The sequence below is a fragment of the Carcharhinus amblyrhynchos genome, chromosome 27 (genome assembly GCF_965287045.1).
Source record: "Carcharhinus amblyrhynchos chromosome 27, sCarAmb.v2.hapA, whole genome shotgun sequence".
Classification (NCBI taxonomy): domain Eukaryota; kingdom Metazoa; phylum Chordata; class Chondrichthyes; order Carcharhiniformes; family Carcharhinidae; genus Carcharhinus; species Carcharhinus amblyrhynchos.
In genome coordinates, this window is record NC_137350.1 from 41,988,148 (window position 1) to 42,008,061 (window position 19,914).

General features: G+C 44.9%; 1 protein-coding gene across 1 annotated transcript in view; it reads left to right on the forward strand.

The window, feature by feature from the left end:
* Window positions 1-19,914, forward strand: part of plekhh3 (pleckstrin homology, MyTH4 and FERM domain containing H3) — a 125,242-nt gene that overhangs the window by 102,672 nt on the left and 2,656 nt on the right. Inside the window, exon 12 of the mRNA XM_080213388.1 lies at window positions 15,292-15,483. Coding sequence (XP_080069514.1) covers window positions 15,292-15,483 — 192 coding nt within the window. The remainder of the gene's footprint in view (window positions 1-15,291; window positions 15,484-19,914) is intronic.

A 19,914-nucleotide genomic window follows, 5' to 3' on the forward strand; every position in this document is an offset into this window, starting at 1 on the left:
ATGCAGATTAAAATCCCCCATAATTATCGCCGTTCCGTTTCTGCACGCATCTTTTATTTGCTTGTTTATAGCCCGTCCCACCTCCCAAGTTATTATTTGGGGGCCTATAGACCACACCCACCAGTGTCTTCCTCCCCTTACTGTTCCTTATCTCCACCCACAACGATTCCACGTTCTGCTCTTTGGAGCCTATATCTTCCCTTACTGCCGCCCTGATATTATCCTTAATTGTATAGAACTTTGGTGAGGCCACAGCTGGAGTACAGTGTGCAGTTCCAGTCACCACATTATAGGATGGATGTGATTGCACTGATGGGGGCGCAGAGGAGATTCACCATGATGCTGCCTGTGATGGAACATTTAAGTAGGGTAAGCTTGGGTTGTTTTCATTGTAGAGAAGACTGAGGGGTAACCGGATTGAGGTACTCAAGATTATGAGGGGCATGGACAGGGTGGCTAAGGAGCAGCTGTTCCCTTTAGTTGAAGATTCAGTTATGTGGGACACAAGTTAAAAGTGAGGGGTGGGAGATTTAGAGGGGATTTTACGCAGTGGGTGGTGACAGTATAGAATGCACTGTCTGGGAGGGTAGTGGAAATGGGATGCCTCACTTAGAGTCATAGAAGTTTACAGCGTGGAAACTGGCCCTTCAGCCCCAACTTATCCATGCTGGTTTTTTTAAACCCCGAAGCTAGTCCCAGTAGCCCACGTAAATCTGTCTATACCCATCTTACCTATGTAACTATTTAAATGCTTTTTAAAAGACAAAAGCCACCCTGTCCATGCCCCTCTACTACTGCCTTTGGCAGCTTGTTCCAGACACTCACCAGATGCATTAGTTGTTATTTATCAAAATTTGCTGGACTCTGGGGAGGTGCCAGCTGATTGGAAGACAGCTACTGTTATGTCACTTTTTAAAAAGGGAAGTAGACAAAAGGCGGGTAACTACAGGCCGGTTAGCTTAACATCCATAGTTGGGAAAATGCTGGAATCTGTCATTAAGGAAGAAATAGCAGGACACCTGGAAAAGAATGGTTTGATCAAGCAGACGCAGCATGGATTCATGAAGGGAAAGTCGTGTTTGACAAATTCACTGGAATTTTATGTGGATATAACGAGTGTGATTGACAGAGGGGAACTGGTGGATGTGGTGTATTTAGATTTCCAGAAGGCATTTGATGAGGTGCCTCACAGAAGGTTGCTGCAGAAGATGAAGGTACACGGAGTTGGGGGTAAAGAACAAGAGCAAAGAACAACACAGCACGGGAAACAGGCCCTTCGGCCCAACGAGCCCGTGCCGCCATTTTAACATTATGAGTGCCCTCCTCTACCCATGACCTTTCTCTACACCTATTGGGGAAGATTGAGGGAAGACTAATTTAGGGACAATTTGTTACACCAATCAGCCTAAGAGCATGTTTTTTGGGATGTGGGAGGAAACCGGAGCACCCGGAGAAAACCCACGCAATCACGGGGAGAATGTGCAAACTCCCGCAGACACCGGCCCAAATCCATGTATTTGCACAGCAAACAGTGATAGTCACTGAGCTGTCATGTTGCCCGTCAGATGGTCCAATTTAAGCGTACACTAACGACGTGAAGCACTAGGCAACTCTTGAAGCAACATCCAAGAGCAGCCCTTGCACAACCCACCGCGTGTATGCCCCTTGTTGGTCAACAAGGTGGACCGAATCACCTGTGAAGTAAAAGAAAAGACATCAATAAACATGCAAAACTTAGACATTTACGGATTCCCCAGAAGCACAGGAATAAAGCAAGTGAGCCATGAAATATTTTGGAAGGTCCATAGGAATCAATTGATTCCCAGGGACATCCCAAAGCTCTTGATCTTTATTTAGAAAAGTCTCCTGTATCCCTCCATCTCTAGTCTGCTCATGTGCCTGTCCAGGTAAGCCTTAAACAACCCTACCGTGCCTGCCTCCACCACCCTACTTGGCAGTGCATTCCAGGCCCCCAACACCCTCTGTGTGAAAAAACCTCCCTCTAACATCCGAGTTATACCTCGCCCCCCTCACCCTAAGTCCGTGGCCCCTCGTAATTATTGTATCCAACCTAGGAAAAAGCTTACCACTCTTCACTTTATCTATACCCTTCATAATCTTATACACCTCTATTAGATCTCCCCTCTCCCTCTGCCTTTCTAAGGAGAACAGCCCCAATTTGCCCAATCTTTCCTCGTAGCTCAGGCCTTCCATACCAGGCAACATCCTGGTAAACCTCCTCTGCACTCTCTCCAGGGTCTCCACGTCCTTCCGGTAGTAAGGCGACCAGTACTGGACACAGTACTCCAAATGCGGGTGAACCAACGTTCTATACAACTGCAACATTAGACGCCAGCTTTTATACTCTATACCCCTCCCTATAAAGGCAAGCATACCATAGGCCTTCTTCATCACCTTCTCCACCTGTACTGCCACCTTCAAGGACTTGTGTACTTGCACCCCCAGGTCCCTCTGCGTTTCTATACTCTTAATAGGCCTACCATTTATCGTGTAACTCCCCCCTACATTATTTCTTCCAAAATGCATCACCTCGCATTTATCTGAATTAAATTCCATCTGCCATTTCTCTGCCCAATATACCAGCCTATCTATATCCCGCTGTATTGCCTGACACTGCTCCTCACTATCAGCAAGTCCAGCCGTCTTCGTATCATCTGCAAACTTGCTGATCACATCACATACTCCCTCTTCCAAGTCATTTATGTATATTACAAATAGCAAAGGTCCCAGTACTGAGCCCTGCAGCACACCACTGGTAACAGACCTCCAGCTAAAAAGGACCCTTCCACTACGACTCTCTGTCTCCTATTACCAAGCCAGTTCTTAACCCATCTAGACACCTGTCCTTGTATCCCATGAGCCTTAACCTTATCCACCAACCTACCATGAGGGACTTTGTCAAATGCCTTACTGAAATCCATCTAGGCAACATCCACAGCTCGTCCTTCGTCGACCGTTTTTGTCACCTCCTCAAAAAATTCTACCAGATTCGTAAGGCACAACCTCTTCTTAACAAATCCATGCTGCCTATCACTAATCAAATTGCCACACTCTAAATGCTTATACATCCTATCCCTAAGAATCCTTTCCAACAACTTCCCTACCGCTGACATCAAACACCGGCCTATAATTACCCGGGTTATCCCTACTACCCTTCTTAAACAGTGATACCACATTCGCTATCCTCCAGTCCTCTGGGACCTCACCTGTGCCCAAAGAAGAGACAAAGATTTGCATCAGAGGCCCAAATTTCATCCCTCGTCTCCCTAAGCAGCCTAGGATAAATGCCATCAGGCCCTGGAGATTTATCAGTTTTAATGCTACCTAAAAACCCTAACACTTCCTCCCTTATAATAGATATTTCCTCTAACAGGTCTACAACTCCCTCCAAGACAGTGCTGGACAACAAGTCCCTCTCCTTTGTGAATACTGACACAAAGTATTCATTCAGGATCTCCCCCATTCCCTCAGATTCTAGGCATAGTTCCCCTCCTCTGTCCCTAAGAGGGCCAATCTTCCCTCTAACCACCCTTTTATTCCTGACATAGGGGTAAAATACTTTTGGACTTTCCTTAGTCCTGTCTGCCAAGACCATTTCATGCCCCCTTTTTACCCTTCTAACTCCCCATTTAAGCTCTCTCCTACTCTTCCTGTATTCCTCCAATGCTGTCTCTGTTCTCAGTTGCTTAGACCTAACATACGCTTCCCTTTTCCTCCTGACCAAGTCTTCAATCTCCCTAGTTATCCACGGCTCCCTGATCCTACCTTTTCCATCCCTCCTCTTAACCGGCACATGTCTTTCTTGCACCCGTTTCAGCTGTCCCTTAAAAGATTCCCACATGCCGAACGTGAACTTACCCTCAAACAACCTCTCCCAATCAGTATCCATAAGTTCCCTGCCTAATCTGGCTGTGTCTAGCCTTCCCCCAATTTAGCACCCTCCCCTTTGGACAGTACTCATCTTTTTCCATTAGTATCCTGAAGTAGACTGAATTGTGGTCACTGTTTGCCACATGTTCCCCTACTGCAACCTTGATCACCTGACCAGGCTCATTTCCCAGAACTAAATCTAGTACAGCCCCCTCTCTAGTCGGGCTAGTTGTGTACTGCTCCAAAGATCCTTCCAGTACACACTTTACAAATTCCTCCCCATCCGGACCCCCAGCCCTAGGCACTTTCCAATCCACCCCAGGGAGATTTAAGTCTTCCACTATAACAACCCTATTTTTTTCTACACCTATCTAGAATTTCTTTACATATCCTTTCTCCCACCTCCCACAGGCTATTGGGTGGCCTATAGTATACCCCCCAGCATAGTGATTGCTCCCTTCCTATTCCTGAACTCCACCCACAGCGACTCATTTCCCGACTCCTCTATATTATCCTCCCTCTGCACCGCTGTAATGTGCTCCCTAACTAACAACGCCACTCCCCCTCCTCTTTTTGCCCCTCTTCTGTCACGCCTGAAACACTTATACCCAGGAATATTTAGCTGCCAGTCCTGCCCTTCTATTGACCACGTCTCTGTCACTGCAACCACACCTAAATTCGTTGCAAACATTAAGGCCTTAAGTTCACCCGTTTTACCCATTACGCTCCTCGCGTTAAAACAGAAGCACTCCAGATCTCCAGGCCCACTCAGATCCTCCCTTTCCCGGATAATTGTCCTCTCGTCTAATCTTACCCTGTCACCCAACTCGCTCCCAATCCCAGTGCCTACTGAGCTATCGGTCTCATCCCGCTTTCCCCTCATCCCGCTTTCCCCCCACCCCCTTCACCCCCCCCCCCAACACCCTTCACACCCCCCCCAACACCCTTCACCCCCCCCAACACCCTTCACCCCCCCCCAACACCCTTCACCCCCCCCAACACCCTTCACCCCCCCACCCCCTTCACCCCCCCCCACCCCCTTCACCCCCCCCCCCACCCCCTTCACCCCCCACATTAGTTTAAACCCTGTTGAAACACTCCAGCTAACCTCCCAGCTAAGATATTTGTGCCCTTCCCATTTAAGTGTTCCCCATCCCTCCTATACAGGTGCCCTTCTCTCACGAACACTTCCCAATGACTCACAAATGAAAACCCTCCATCTTACACCAATCCTTCAGCCACGCATTTAGCTGAAGTGTTAGCGTGGATTGACGATTGGCTATCTAACATAAAGCAGAGAGTCAGAATAAATGGGTGCTTTTCCGACTGGCAGTTGGTGACTGGTGGCGTGCTGCAAGGATCGGTGCTGGGGCCTCAACTGTTTACCATATACATAGACAATCTGGAGGAGGGGACCGAGTGTAGGGTAACAAAGTCTGCGGATGACACAAAGGTGAGTGGGAAAGTAAATTGTGTGGAGGACACAGAAAGTCTGCAGAGAGATTTGAATAGGCTGAGTGAATGGGCAAGGACCTGGCAGATGGAGTATAACATTGGCAAGTGTGAGGTTATCCAGTTTAGAAGGAATAGTAGTAAAATGGGCTATTATCCCTCAAGCCAAAAAAAAGGACTAGTATTTAAATGGTGAAAAATTACAACATGCTGCTGTGCAGAGGGACCTGGGGGTCCTTGTGCATGAATCACAAAAACCCAGCCTGCAGGTGCAGCAGGTGATCAAGAAGGCGAATGGGATGTTGGCCTTTATAGCGAGGGGGATAGAATATAAAAGCAGGGAGGACTTGCTGCAACTGTACAGGGCACTGGTGAGGCTGCAGCTGGAGTATTGTGTGCAGTTTTGGTCGCCGCACTTGCGGAAGGATATATTGGCCTTGGAGGGAGTGCAGAGGAGGTTCACTAGGCTGATACCGGAGATGAGGGGGTTGGACTATGAAGAGAGATTTAATAGACTGGGTCTGTACTCGGAGTTTAGCAGGATGAGGGGGATCTTATAGAGACGAATAAGATAATGAAGGATATGGATAGGGTAGAGGTAGAGAGATTCTTCCCGCTCAGAAAGGACAGCAGGACTAGAGGGCACAACCTCAAAATAACAGGGGGGGGGGGGGGGGGGGGGGGACAGTTTAGATCAGAGTTGAGGAGGAACTTCTTCTGCCAGAGAGTAGTGAATCTGTGGAATTCTCTGCCCAATGAAGCAGTGGAGGCTACCTTGTTAAATGTGTTTAAGTCACAGATAGATAGATTTTTGACCAATAAGGGAATTGAGGGTTATGGGGAGAAAGCGAGCAAGTAGAACTGAACGACTATCAGATCAGCCATGATCTTATTGAATGGCGGGGCAGGCTCGAAGGGCTAATTGGCCTACTCCTGCTCCTATTTTATTATGTTCTTATTTTCTTATCCTTTAAAAAGTACCTGGATGAGTACACGGCATGCCATAACATTCAAGGCTATAGGCCAAGTGCTGGCAAGTGCGATTATTGGGCAGGTTAGGGCCTTCCCTGTGTCGGTGCAGACTCCAAGGGCTAAAGGACCTCTCCTGCACCGTAGTATTCTGTGATTGGATGATCCAGTTTGAAACCGTTAACTGACGGCTCACGCTGTGTTTCTGGTACCATTTTTAACCTCAGTCCGTCAGATTTACAAGGACATATTCCAATGATTTACTTAAACCAAAGTGATTGGAATGGTTAATGATTCACAGCTATACTGAAATGACTAATACTTACATACAGGTGTAACCCCAGCCCCACACTCAGACTGAGACAGCTGCTGGATCAGTGCTGATTTGTTAATGTGCTTGTAGAATGTAAAACTGCTTGAGCTACAAAATCTCTGCTTCTGTAGAACATTCAATTAAGCATGTTACATGTTTAGTCCAATATCTTTACATGTTCTACCCTAATAAGACATTCAACTGATCTATGAACAAACATCAGGATGATAACAAAGAACAACACAGCACGGGAAACAGGCCCTTCGGCCCAACGAGCCCGTGCCGCCGTCCCATTGTCTCAGTGACCTATTCATGATTTTAGTCTACGCCTAATGTGCGAGGATCAGGGAGGTCCAATATAGGGACAATTTGTTACCCAATCAATCAGCCTAAAAGCGCATCTTTGGGATGTGGGAGGAAACCGGAGCACCCGGAGGAAACCCACGCAACCACGGGGAGAACGCGCAAACTCCCACAGACACAGGCCCAAATCCATGTGTCCGCACAGCAACAGAGATAGTCTCTGAGCTGTCATGTTGCCCGCAAGATGGTCCAGTTTAAGCACACTAACGACATGAAGCAATAGGCGACTCCCGAAGCAACATCCAAGAGCAGCCCACTACAACCTGCCGCATGCATGCCCCTTGCTGGTCAACAAGGTGGACTTAAATGCCTGTGGAGACAAAAAATTCATTATTAAACAGGCAAAGACTGTAACATCCCTGAGGCAAAAACGGAATCCCAAGCCTACAATGTTTAGTAAGGCCTGCTATATCCCCCTATATGTAGACCGCTCATGTGGCTGTCTAGGTGACTCTTAAACAACCCTAGCGTGCCCGCTTCCACCACCTTACTCGGCAGTGCATTCCACACCCCCACTACCCTTTGCGTGAAAAACTGCCCTCTAATATTTGTCTTATACCTAGCCCCCCTCACCCTAAGCCCGTGACCCCTCGTTCTATCCATTTCTAATAGCAGAAAAAGCTTACCACCATTTACTCTATCTATCCCCTTCATAATCTTATAAACCTCTATTAGATCCCCCCTCAGCCGACGTCTCTCAAGGGAAAACAGCCCAAGTTCGTTCAATCTTTCCTCGTAAGACAGCCCTTCCATACCAGGCAGCATCCTGGTAAATCTCCTCTGCACTCTCTCCAGGATCTCTACATCCTTCCGGTAGTACGGCGACCAGAACTGGACGCAGTACTCCAAGTGAGGCCTAACCAACGTTCTATACAACTGCAACATCAGACTCCTACTCTTATATTCTATACCCCTTCCTATGAAGGCTAACATACCATACGCTTTCCTCATCACATTCTGCACCTGCACCGACACCTTCAGGGACTTGTGCACTTGCACCCCCAGGTCTCTCTGCGTATCTGGGCTGTAAATCTCATTCTCATTAAAGAATATTCTTAAAGCATCCAAACTCCTTTCAAAGTATCAAAAATTAAGACTCTGGTTAATTCTGCCCAGGGTGGAAGTGTCTATCACAGGGGCACAGGTTCAAGGTGAGAGGGGGAAATTTAAGGGAGATATACAGGGAAGTTTTTCACGCAGGGCGGTGGGTGCCTGGAATGCACCGCAGAGGAGATGGTGGAATGTCATCTGGTTCATTGTGCACAGGGAAAAGAAGGCTGCTGCCCTGATCATATTTGATCTAATATATATTTCCAGACCCACAACAGTGGGGTTAACTCTTAATTGCTGTCTGAAAGGCCAGGTAAGGTTGTGTTCGAGTGGGGGCTATCTGTGCCCTCAAGCATTTAAGGCTTTGCCAATGATGCCCTCTACCTGTGAATGAATGAAACCCAGTTACCTGTTCATTCCCATTATTCTGTGATATCCCACCCAGTCTAATTCCTTTCTGACTCACTGCCCACAACTTTAAGGTTCAATTCATTCTAATTCCACTCACCAATTTTCACGCCCAAATCATTCATGTGAAAATAAGTGTAGATTCAACTGAGACTGCTGTAGAATACCACTTTCATTCAGTAAACTTTGTTTTACTCTAACATTTTGCTTTCTACTGTGCGCCATCTCTCAATTCACCATCATTTCACATTCTCAGTCTTATAAGATTTGTTGAAACATTCATATAAACCATGCTATTTACCTTCTTTCTTGTTACTTCAAATTGCAATTGGAATCTGATTTCTTAGAAATCTATATTCAGCTAGCCCTCATTTATTTACATTTCTCCAAGTGTTTAGTAATGTCTATTTTATAGACTTCAGTTAGTTTACAAAAACTGAAGCCCAGCAGGCATTTAATTACAGGGGAAAGCTGCACCTCATCAGTACCACTGATTTTGTTTGTGTAAAGCCCAGTAACACTGTTAGGTTTAGTAACTCTTGCAGTTATGATCCTGTACCCAGTGATATTCATTCTGTTCAGTAACTCAACCTAGGGAATCCATCAGTCACATGATCAGTCTTTGCTGTTAAAATTCAAATATTAGAAACATGTAAACCAGAGAGATTTCACCGTGAGATGTAAATAAAAGCGAAATACCATGGATACTGGAAATCTGAAATAAAACAGAAAATTTTGAATAAACTCGGACGGCCTGGCAGCATCTGTGCAGAGAGAAGAGAGATAACATTTCAAGCTTGTATGACTCTTCAGAGCTGGAGAAATTTCTACCCCTCTTCAGTTCTGAAGAGTCATATGGATTCAAACCATCAAGTCTGTTTCTGTGTTCACAGATGCTGCCAGAGCTGCTGAGCTCATTCAGCATTTTCTGTTTTATCACTGCAAGGTATATTTGTCTCCCGTTTTTATCTACTCTTACCAAAGCTTGACCATAACATGCTGAGGCCACACCTAGAATATTGTGAGCAGTTTTAGAACCATAGAGGTTTGCAGTATGGAAACAGGCCCTTCAGCCCAACTTGTCCATGCCACCCTTTTTTTAAGACCCATAAGCTAATCCCAATTGCCCATATTTGGTCCATATCCTTGTATACCCATCTTATCCATGCAACTGCCTAAATGCTTTTTAAAAGACAAAATTGTACCTGCCTGTACTACTACGTCTGGCAGCTTGTTCCAGACACTCATCACCCTTTGTGTGAAAAAATTGCCCCTCTGGACACTTTTGTATCTCTCCCCTCGCCTTAAACCCATGCCCTTTAGTTATAGACACCCCTACCTTTGAGAAAAGATATAGACTATCTAGCTGATCGGTGCCCCATCTAGCTGATTTGGTCTCTTTTCCTGAGGAAGGATATTACTAAACCTAACAGTGTTACTGGGCTTTACACAAACAAAATCAGTGGTACTGATGAGGTGGGAATGCACTGAAGGTTTAACAGGCTGATTCTGGGGATATATGAGGAGAGATTGATTAGGTTAGGATTGTTTTCACTGGAGTTCAGACAAATGAGGGGGGAATCTCATAGAGACTTATAAAATTCTAACAGAACTCGACAGGGTAGATGCAGGGAGGATATTCTCGATGTTGGAGGAGTCTAGAACTAGGGATCACAGTCTGAGAATTTGGGTAGACCATTAAGAGGAAGATGAGACATTTCTTCACCCAAAGAGGGGTGAGCCTGTGGAATCCACTACTACAGGAAGTAGTTGATGCCAAAACATTGAATGTATTCAAGAGGCAGCTGGATACAGCATTTAGCGTGAACGGGATCAGAGATTATGGGGAAAAAATCAGGATTAGGTTACTGAGTTGGAAGATCAGCCATGATTGTAATAAATGGTGGAGCAGGCTTGAAAGGCCAAATGGCCGCCTCCTGCTCCTATCTTCTACGTTTTTAATTGAGCTTTCCCCTTAGTGTTAAATATCCTAAGTTCTCAGTGGTAGACTATCAAATGTTTCCTCGTATATAAATCTCTCAGAAGGTTCAAGTTGACCTGAATTAGACCCTAGGGTGCAATGATAAGTATACAGACCCGTGGCCAGAGTTTCTGTTGATATGTCATCAGGATCAAGCTTGTCCTCTGTGAGTGGCATGGTGGTTAGCACTGCTGCCTCACAGAGCCAGGCGTCTGAGTTCAGTTCCTGGCTTGGGTCACTGTCTGTGTGGAGTTTGCACGTTCTCCCCGTGTTTACGTGGGTTTCCTTCGGGTGCTTGGGTTTCCTCCCAGCATCTGAAAGACGTGCTGGTTAGCGCACTGACCTGAACAGGCACTGGTGTGTGGCGACTAGGGGAATTTCACAGTAACTTCATTGCAGTGTGAATGTAAGCCTTACTTGTGACTAATAAATAAACTTTATACTTTACTTTATAGTCCAAGTTCTGTCCCGTGTCTGTCTCATCTGCTGTTGAAATCTCATTCGTGCTTTTGATACTACCAGAATTGACTATTCCAGTCTTTTCCTAGCTGGCTTACAACGTATAACTTCTGTAAACTAAAGCTCATTGAAATTTCTGCTGGTCATACCCTCACTCAGATTAAGTATGGTTCCCCATCACTCCTGTGTTCATTGATCTACGTTGGTTCCTGGTTAAACAATGCCAACATTTAAATATTTTCTTCCTTTTCTTCACTCCATGTCCTTGACCCTCTCTCTTTCTGTAGCCATCCCCAGTCCTACACCTCTCGGAAACTCTGCCTTGTTGTGCAATCTTCCTTCCTTCACCCTCCAGAAATGGCCATGACTTTGGCAGACGAGGTGCTAAACCCTAGAATTTTTTGCATAAATCTCATCTTTATTCCATTATCCTTTAAGACCCTTCAGAAAATCTATCTAAATGTCTCCATCTTTGGACTTGTTAAATCTAGTCTGGCTGTGGTCCTCTGAAAAACATTCGGATGTTTTCGTACGTATATTGCAAATGCAAGTTGTTGTTAATGATAAAAAAAATTACTGTGCAACTTACAAAATCCAAAATCTCAAAAAATGCCAAAAGAACCAAATAAAAGGAAACTGTAAGATTATGGGGCAGAAATTTAAGGTCCCACATTTGCACGCGAGGAGGCCTGTAAAATTTCCAAGATTGCCGTAACTTGTCCACAGTTCTACACTGGGCCGGCGAGGCCTAGCCAGCACACCTGCCCTTGCCCTATTTGAGGCCCTTGTCTGAGTAATTAATAACTGAGTAATTAATTAAAAATTCTTGCCTGGCCTCAATTTGGAGTTCACCCTAGAAACTCGTCCTCATAGAATCATAAAGGTTTACAGCATGGAAACAGGCCCTTTGGCCTAACTTGTCCATGCCACCTTTTTTTTTAAAACCCCCTAAGCTAATCCCAATTGCCTGCATTTTGCCTGTATCCCTCTATACCCATTGTACCCATGTAACTATCTAAATGCTTTTTAAAAGATAAAATTGTACCTGCCTCTACAACTACCTCTGTTCCAGACACTCACCACCCTCTGTGTGAAAAAATTGCCCCTCTGGACACTTTTGTATCTCTTCCCTGTCACCTTAAACCTATTCCCTCTAGTTTTAGACTCCCCTACCTTTGGGACAAGATATTGACTATCTACTTTGTCTATGTCCCTCATTATTTTATAGATCTCTATAAGGTCACCCCTCAGCCTCCTATGCTCCAGAGAGAAAAATCCCAGTCTATCCAGCCTCTCTTTATAACTCAATCCATCAAATCCCGGTAGCATCCTACTAAATCTTTTCTGCACTCTTTCTAGTTTAATAATACCCTTTCTATAATAGGGTGACCAGAATTGCACACAGTATTCCAAGTGTGGCCTTATCAGTGTCTTGTACAACTTCAACAAGACGTCCCAACTCCTGTATTCAATGTTCTGACCGATGAAACAAGCATGCTGAATTCCTTCTTCACCACTCTGTCCACCTGTGACTCCGCTTCCAAAGAGCTATGAACATGTACCCCTAGATCTCTTTGTTCTGTAACTCTTCCCAACGCCCTACCATTAACTGAGTAAGTCCTGCCCTGGTTCAATCTACCAAAATGCATCACCTCGCATTTGTCTAAATTAAACTCTATCTGCCATTCATCAGCCCACTGGCCCAATTGATCAAGATCCTGTTGCAATCCAAGATAACTTTCTTCACTTTCCACTGTGCCACCAATCTTGGTGTCATCTACAAACTTACTAACCATGCCCCCTATATTCTCATCCAAATCATTAATATAAATGGCAAATTACAGTGTACCCAGCACTGATCCCTGAGGCACTCTGCTGGTCACAGGCCTCCAGTTTGAAAAACAACTCTCTACAACCACCCTCGGCTTCTGACAAGAAGCCAATTTTGTATCCATTTAGATACCTCACCCTGGATCCTGTGAGATTTAACCTTACGCAACAACCTACCATGCGGTACCTTGTCAAAGGCCTTGCTAAAGTCCATGTAGACAACATCAACTGCACTGCCCTCATCTACCTTCTTGGTTACCTCTTCAAAAAAACTCAATCAAATTTGTGAGACATGGTTTTCCACTCACAAAGCCATACTGACTGTCCCTAGTCAGTCCTTACATCTCTAACTGCCTGTAGATCCTATCTCTCAAAATACCTTCCAACAATTTACCCAGCACAGATGTGAGGCTCACTGTCCTGTAGTTCCCAGGCTTTTCCCTGCAGCCCCTTTTTAAACAAAGGCACAACATTTGCCACTCTCCAATCTTCAGGCACCTCACCTGTGACTATTGATGATTCAAATATCTCTAAACTGGACCAGATACTGGGCGAGACAACAGCTCAGTGACTATCGCTGATTGCTGTGCAGACACATGGATTTGGGCCGGTGTCTGTGGGAGTTTGCACATTCTCCCCGTGCTTGCGTGGGTTTTCTCCGGGTGCTCCGGTTTCCTCCCACACCCCAAAGATGTGCTGTTAGGCTGATTGGCAGGAATAAATTGTCCCTAAATCAGTTTCCCTCAATGTGGATGGCCATAAAACATTAGACAGGGGTCGTGGGTAGAGAGGTGGATTGGTGGTGTTGAGATGGCGGCGTGGGCTCGTTGGGCCGAAGGGCCTGTTTCCCGGGCTGATTTTGTTCTTTGTTCTTTGGCTAGGGGACCCGCAATTCCCCCCCCGGCCTCCCACAATGTCCTGGGATACACTTCATCAGGTCCCGGGGATTTATCTACCTTGATGTGATTTAAGACTTCCAGCAGCACCACCTCTGTAATACGTACACTTCTCAAGACACCACTATTTATTTCCCCAAGTTCCCTAACATCCATGCTTTTCTCAACAGTAAATACTGATGAGAAATATTCATTTAGGATTTCACCCATCTCTTGGATCCACGCATACATGACCTTGTTGTTCCTTAAGAAGCCCTACTCTCCCTTGTTAGCCTTTTGCCCTTTATGTATTTGTAGAAGCTCTTTGGATTCTCTTTTGCCTTATTTACCAAAACAATTTTGTGTCCCCTTTTTGCCCTCCTGATTTCTCTCTCAAATCTATTCCTACATCCCCTAAGAGATTCATTTGATCCCAGCTGCCTATGCATGTCATGTGCCTCTTTCTTTTTCTTGACCAGGGCCTCAATATCCCAAGTCATCCAGGATTCCCGACTTCTGCCAACCTTGCCTTCACTCTAAGAGGAATGTGTACCCTGAACCCTGGTTAACACACTTTTGAAAGCATGCCACTTACCTTTTGCCTTCCCACAGACTCCCCCAATTAACTTCTGAAAGTTCCTGCCTGATACCATCAAAATTGGCCTTGCCCCAATTTAGAATTTTAACTTTCAGGCTAGACCTATCATTCTCCATAACTGTCTTAAAACCAAAAGAATTATGGTCACTGGTCCCAAAGTGATCCCTCACTAACACTTCTGTCACCTGCCCTTCCTTATTTCCCAAGAGGGAGTTAAGTTTTGCCCCCTCTCTAGTTGGGCCATCCACATACTGAATGAGAACTTCCTCCTGAAAACACTCAACAAATTTCTCTCCATCCAATCCTCTAACACTATGGCTGTCCCAGTCAATGTTGGGAAAATTAAAATCTCCGATTATTACCACCCTTTCTTTCTTGGAGCTATCTGGGGGCCTATAGTACAATCTATCAAAGTGATTTCCCTCTTCTTATTTCTCAGTTCTACCCATATAGACTCAGTGACCGAACCCTTGGATATATCCCCTCTCAGTAAAACCGTGATGCTTTCCATAATCAAAAGTGCAACTCCCCCTCTTCTCTTACCTCCTGTTCTATCTTTCCTGTAGCATCTGTACCCTGGAACATTAAGCTGCCAGTCCTGTCTCTCCCTTAGCCATGTTTCAGTAATTGCTAGAATTATCTCAGTCCTAATCAGGTCTCAACCTGAAGGGGATTTTGCCTTCATTGGGGCCCCGCCACAAGGTCTGCAGCCATGACTGCTGTTCCCCACCCCCCTTCCGGGTTTTGCTACCCTAAGACATCCTGCACTCATCAGGTCCTGGACCCTGGGACCTGCTGCTGGAACTACAGAGCTGCCAGCCAATCAGATTGCTCAGTAGCTGTCTGAGGTTGGACCGATGATTGCTCCTTGGAGCATAAATGCAGGCAGTCGGTACCCGGGGTTCCTAACCCTAACCCTAACACATTCCCCCTTGACCCTCTGGCTGGCAGGTTGGAAGATTAGTGAAATGTTAATAGGTTATAAATATTACATTGTCAAACCTAAAGTAAATATTTATTCATACAAGTACCTGAATTAAGGTAAAATAAGAGAAACCTACAGTGTTTTAAGAGTGGATAAAGTCTCACATCTGCATTTCAGAATTCTGCAGTGAGCATGGCTCAGACACACTGGCTGGCAGTCGGAGCAAAGGGTGTTGCTGTTTACAAACAAGGAGAAGCTGAAGCTGTGGAGAGTTTTGATTACAAGCAGATTTCATCATTTGAGGCAATGGACCGAAACACCTTCAAAATTACTCTGAGTAAAAGGGACTGGCTGTTCGAGTCCTGTAAGGTATGGCACGTGCTTGATATTTCATGGTAATGCAGTTACTGTTCTAAACAGAGCTATGAGCTGCAAAGGGATCTTGATGACTTGGTGCCCTACTTGTAAAAGGTTCGTCTTCAGATGCAGTAAATGATTAAGAAAGCTAATAAAATGTTAATGTTTATTGCAATCTCAATATGTCTCACCACCTTCTAAGATCGATGCAAAAACACCCCAAGGTCCCTCTTTCTCTGCACATTCATAGAACTGCAACCATTCTGCCTTCTGTCAAAATGCATCATCTCACACACTCATCTCACTGTGCCCAATAATTCCTGATGTGGAGATGCCGGCGTTGGACTAGGGTAAACACAGTAAGAAGTCTCACACCACCAGGTTAAAGTCCAACAAGTTTATTTGGTAGCAAAAGCCACTAGCATTCAGAGTGCTGGCTGCCCCTCATCAGATGAATGGGAGTTCTAATCACAAATAGGGTATATAAAGACACAAACTCAATTTACAGAATAATGATTGGAATGTGCTTCTTTACAGCTAATCAAATCTTAAAGGTACAGACAATGTGAGTGAAGAGAGCATTAAACACAGGTCAGAGAGATGTGTATTGTCTCCAGACAGGACGGTTAGTGAGATTTTGCAAGTTCAGGCAAGTTGAGGAGGTTATAGATAGTGTGACATGAACAAGATCCCGGTTGAGGCCGTCCTCGTGTGCGGAACTTGGTTATCAGTCTTTGCTTAGCGACTCTGCGCTGTCGTGTGTCGTGAAGGCAGCCTTGGAGAATGGTTACCCGAAGGTCAGAGGCCGAATGCCCGTGACCACTGAAGTGTTCCCCAGCAGGGAGGGAACAGTCTTGCCTGGTGATTGTCGAGCGATGTTCATTCAGCCATTGTCGTAGCGTCTGCATGGTCTCCCCAGTGTACCATGTCTTGGGACATCCTTTCCTGCAGCGTATCAAGTAGGCAACTTTGGCCGAGTTGCAAGAGTATGTACCGTGTACCTGGTGAATGGTGTTCTCACGTGAGATGGTGGCATCCTTGTCACCAGTATGTCCGGTTTGTCTTACAGAGGTTACTGTGGCAGGGTTGTGTGGTGTCGTGGTCACTGTTCTCCTGAAGGCTGGGTAGTTTACTATGATGTGGGTATGCCGGCGTTGGACTGGCGTAAACACAGTAAAAAGTCTGACAACACCAGGTTTTAGTCCAACCGATTTATTTGATAGTAAACGCACAAGCTTTCGGGGTTAGTCCCTTCATCAGGTGAATGGAGAGTTCTGGCCTCAGACAGAGCATATAAAGCACAGACTGTTTAGAGATTACTGATTAGAATGCGAATCCACTTCAGGTCTTGAACAGCAGGTTAGGTGTAAGGATTCGCATTCTAATCAGTAATCTCTAAACAGTCTGTGCTTTATATGCTCTGTCTGAGGCCAGAACTCTCCATTCACCTGACGAAGGGACTAACCCCGAAAGCTTGTGCGTTTACTATCAAATAAATCGGTTGGACTAAAACCTGGTGTTGTCAGACTTTTTACTAGTTTACTATGGACAGTGGTCTGTTTGAGGTTGTGTGGTTGTTGAAGGCAAGTGGTGGGGGTGTGGGGATGGCCCTGGCGAGATGTTCGTCTTCATCAATGACATGTTGAAGGCTCCAAAGATAATGTCAGAGAAGGATGGCCTTGACCAGGATCTTGGATTCATGTCACACTATCTGTAACCCCCACGACTTGCCTGGACTTGCAAAACCTTACTAACTGTCTTGTCTGGAGACAATACACATTTCTTTAACCTGTGCTTAACGCTCCCTCCACTCACATTGTCTGTACCTTTAAGACTTGGTTAGCTGTAAAGAATCACATTCCAGTCATTATTCTGTAAATTGAGTTTGTCTTTATGTGCTCTGTTTGTGATTAGAACTCCCACTCACCTGACAAAGAAGCAGCGCTGCAAAAGCTAGTGGTTTTTGCTACCAAATAAACCTGTTGGACATTAACCTGGTGTTATGAGACTTCTTACCCAATAATTCCTGCCAGAGAGTTTGAAAGAGATGGGAAGCTAACTCATGCCCTTCAGTAAGTTAATGAATGGAAGAAATTTGGGGATTCCACATTAATATAAATTGGTATTTTGAAGAGAATATGGATCAAGGGTTGAACCAGGTTGAGTGGAAAGTTCAAGATATACAGATCACAGAAGTTTTGTTTTGAGGCAAATTGGTATTAGGAGTTGGGGACTAACAAGCAGAGTCTATTTAATTTATTGCTGTGAAACCATTATTTGCTACTGAGATCTTCATTGATTAAAGTTACACTTTACTGACACCCTAAGTATCATCTGGCCAGCTGCCTAATGCTTCTCTCCCTTTACCTAGTCCCCTGTGCCAAGTTTCCTCAAAGGTTCTCACCTGTTCTAGCCTTGAACTTGTGTCTTTCTTTAGCTTCTTTCCTTTCTCCCTCTTCAAGTTCATCTTATCCATGAGATAAATCTCCTTCCTCAAGTCCATTTCTGTTAAACAGCTAACTAACCAACTTCCCTTCCTGGTCCTAGAGTCAACGGTTAATAACATTCTGTCTCATATCTGCTGATGTTACCACTCCCCTCAAAGACTTCCCTCTGTCCCTGCAAACTACTGTTCCATCTTGAAATTTCCATCTCTTAAAAGTCCTTGAATGTGTAGCTACCTCCCAAATCATTGTCCATCTTTTCTGGAACATCATGTTTGAATCCCCGTAATAAGATTTCCACTGAAGTGGATGCCAAACTCAGAAATGTTTGACTATGACAAAGGTAAAATATCCCTTCTCATCTGTCTCCTCCTTATCTGCAGCCTTTTATACATTTGGTAACATCCTCCCCTGATGCATTGTTGTCCAGTGTGATGGGACAGCACTTATCAGGTTTCATTCTTGCTTATCGTCAGAAAATCATCTGCAGTGCCTTTTCTTCTGGCCTCTGTTACCTCCAATGTTCCCTATCCTTTGCCTTCTGCTGTTTCTCACCTACACTTTGCTCCTCCACGATATCACCCAAAAACAAAATCGGTTTTAGGCTGACGTCTACTTTACCATCACTTCTCTCAGCTCCTCCATTTCTAAGAACAAAGAACAGCACAGCACAGGAAACAGGCCCTTTGGCCCTACAAGCCCGCACTACCCATTTTAACATTCAGTGAGTGCCTCATTCCAATCCTCCTACCTACGACTTTTGTCTACACCTCTTGGACTCCACAATAAAGGGGTGCAAATTTAGAGAATTATATGTGTGCCAGATTAAGGGAGGTCTAATTTAGGGACAATTTGTTAACACCAATCAGCCTAAAAGCATGTTTTTGGGGTGTGGGTGGAAACCAGAGCAGCCGGAGAAAACCCATGCAAGCATGGGGAGAATGTGCAAACTCCCACAGACACCGACCCAAGTCGGAGATCCAACCCAGGTCCATATATCTGCACAGCAAACAGTGATAGTCTCTGAGCTGTCGTGTTGCCTATCAGTTGGTCCAGTTTAAGCGTACACTAACAACGTGAAGCACTAGGCAACTCTCGAAGCAACATCCAAGAGCAGCCATCGCACGACCCACCGCATGTATGCCCCTTGTTAGCCAACAAGGTGGACTGAAACATGTGTGGATGTAAAAAAAGAAAGACATCAATAAACATACACAGCTTATACAGACATTCACAGAAGATCCCCAGAAGCTCAAACGTAAGACATCATTTCCTTTATGTTCTGCCTGGGGTGATGAATTGCATTAAAGCTGCTATATAAATCCCAATTTTTTTTATTCCTTTCAGGAAGTTAAATTGCTTCCCACCCCTCTCAAACACACTGGCAGGGATTGAATGGACAACCAGGAGTATTAATCCTGGTTAATGAGGAGTGTATCTATCTGTTAGGAATTGCTGTTTGCTTTGAATTTTCCACAATTGTGTATCCAGATGAATTTATTTAACACCATTATATTGCACCTTCCTTCAGTGTTGCTTTTCCCTGAATATTGAATACAAGCCTGGAATAATTGCATAAACACTTTCAAACAAGTTGCCTAAAAAGCTTCGAGCCAGAAAGTCCCTGTAAATTGTGAAATTTAACAGCAGGAATTCAAAGATGATGATGGGTTAGAAATGATCCCAAATTGTACTCTGTTCCCAAGTGCACTTGTCATTCCCTCTTTATTTTCAACACTGTCTGCTCCCGACTCCCTATTTCATTCAATCTACTTAATCATCATCATGTATGCTAATTAAATTTGACTTTCCTGTTCTCAATTTGAATTAGTCCCCTTAACTAATCATGTTTAAATCTCTAATTTGGCCTGGTGTGGCATTCCCAAAAAATGTAGCACATTGCTTTGCTCATGTATCTGTTAGAGCAGGCTTCCAAAATACTTCAAGCTATGGAACCCCAAGTGACTTCCCAAGTGCATCAAGGAACCCCAAGCATTCT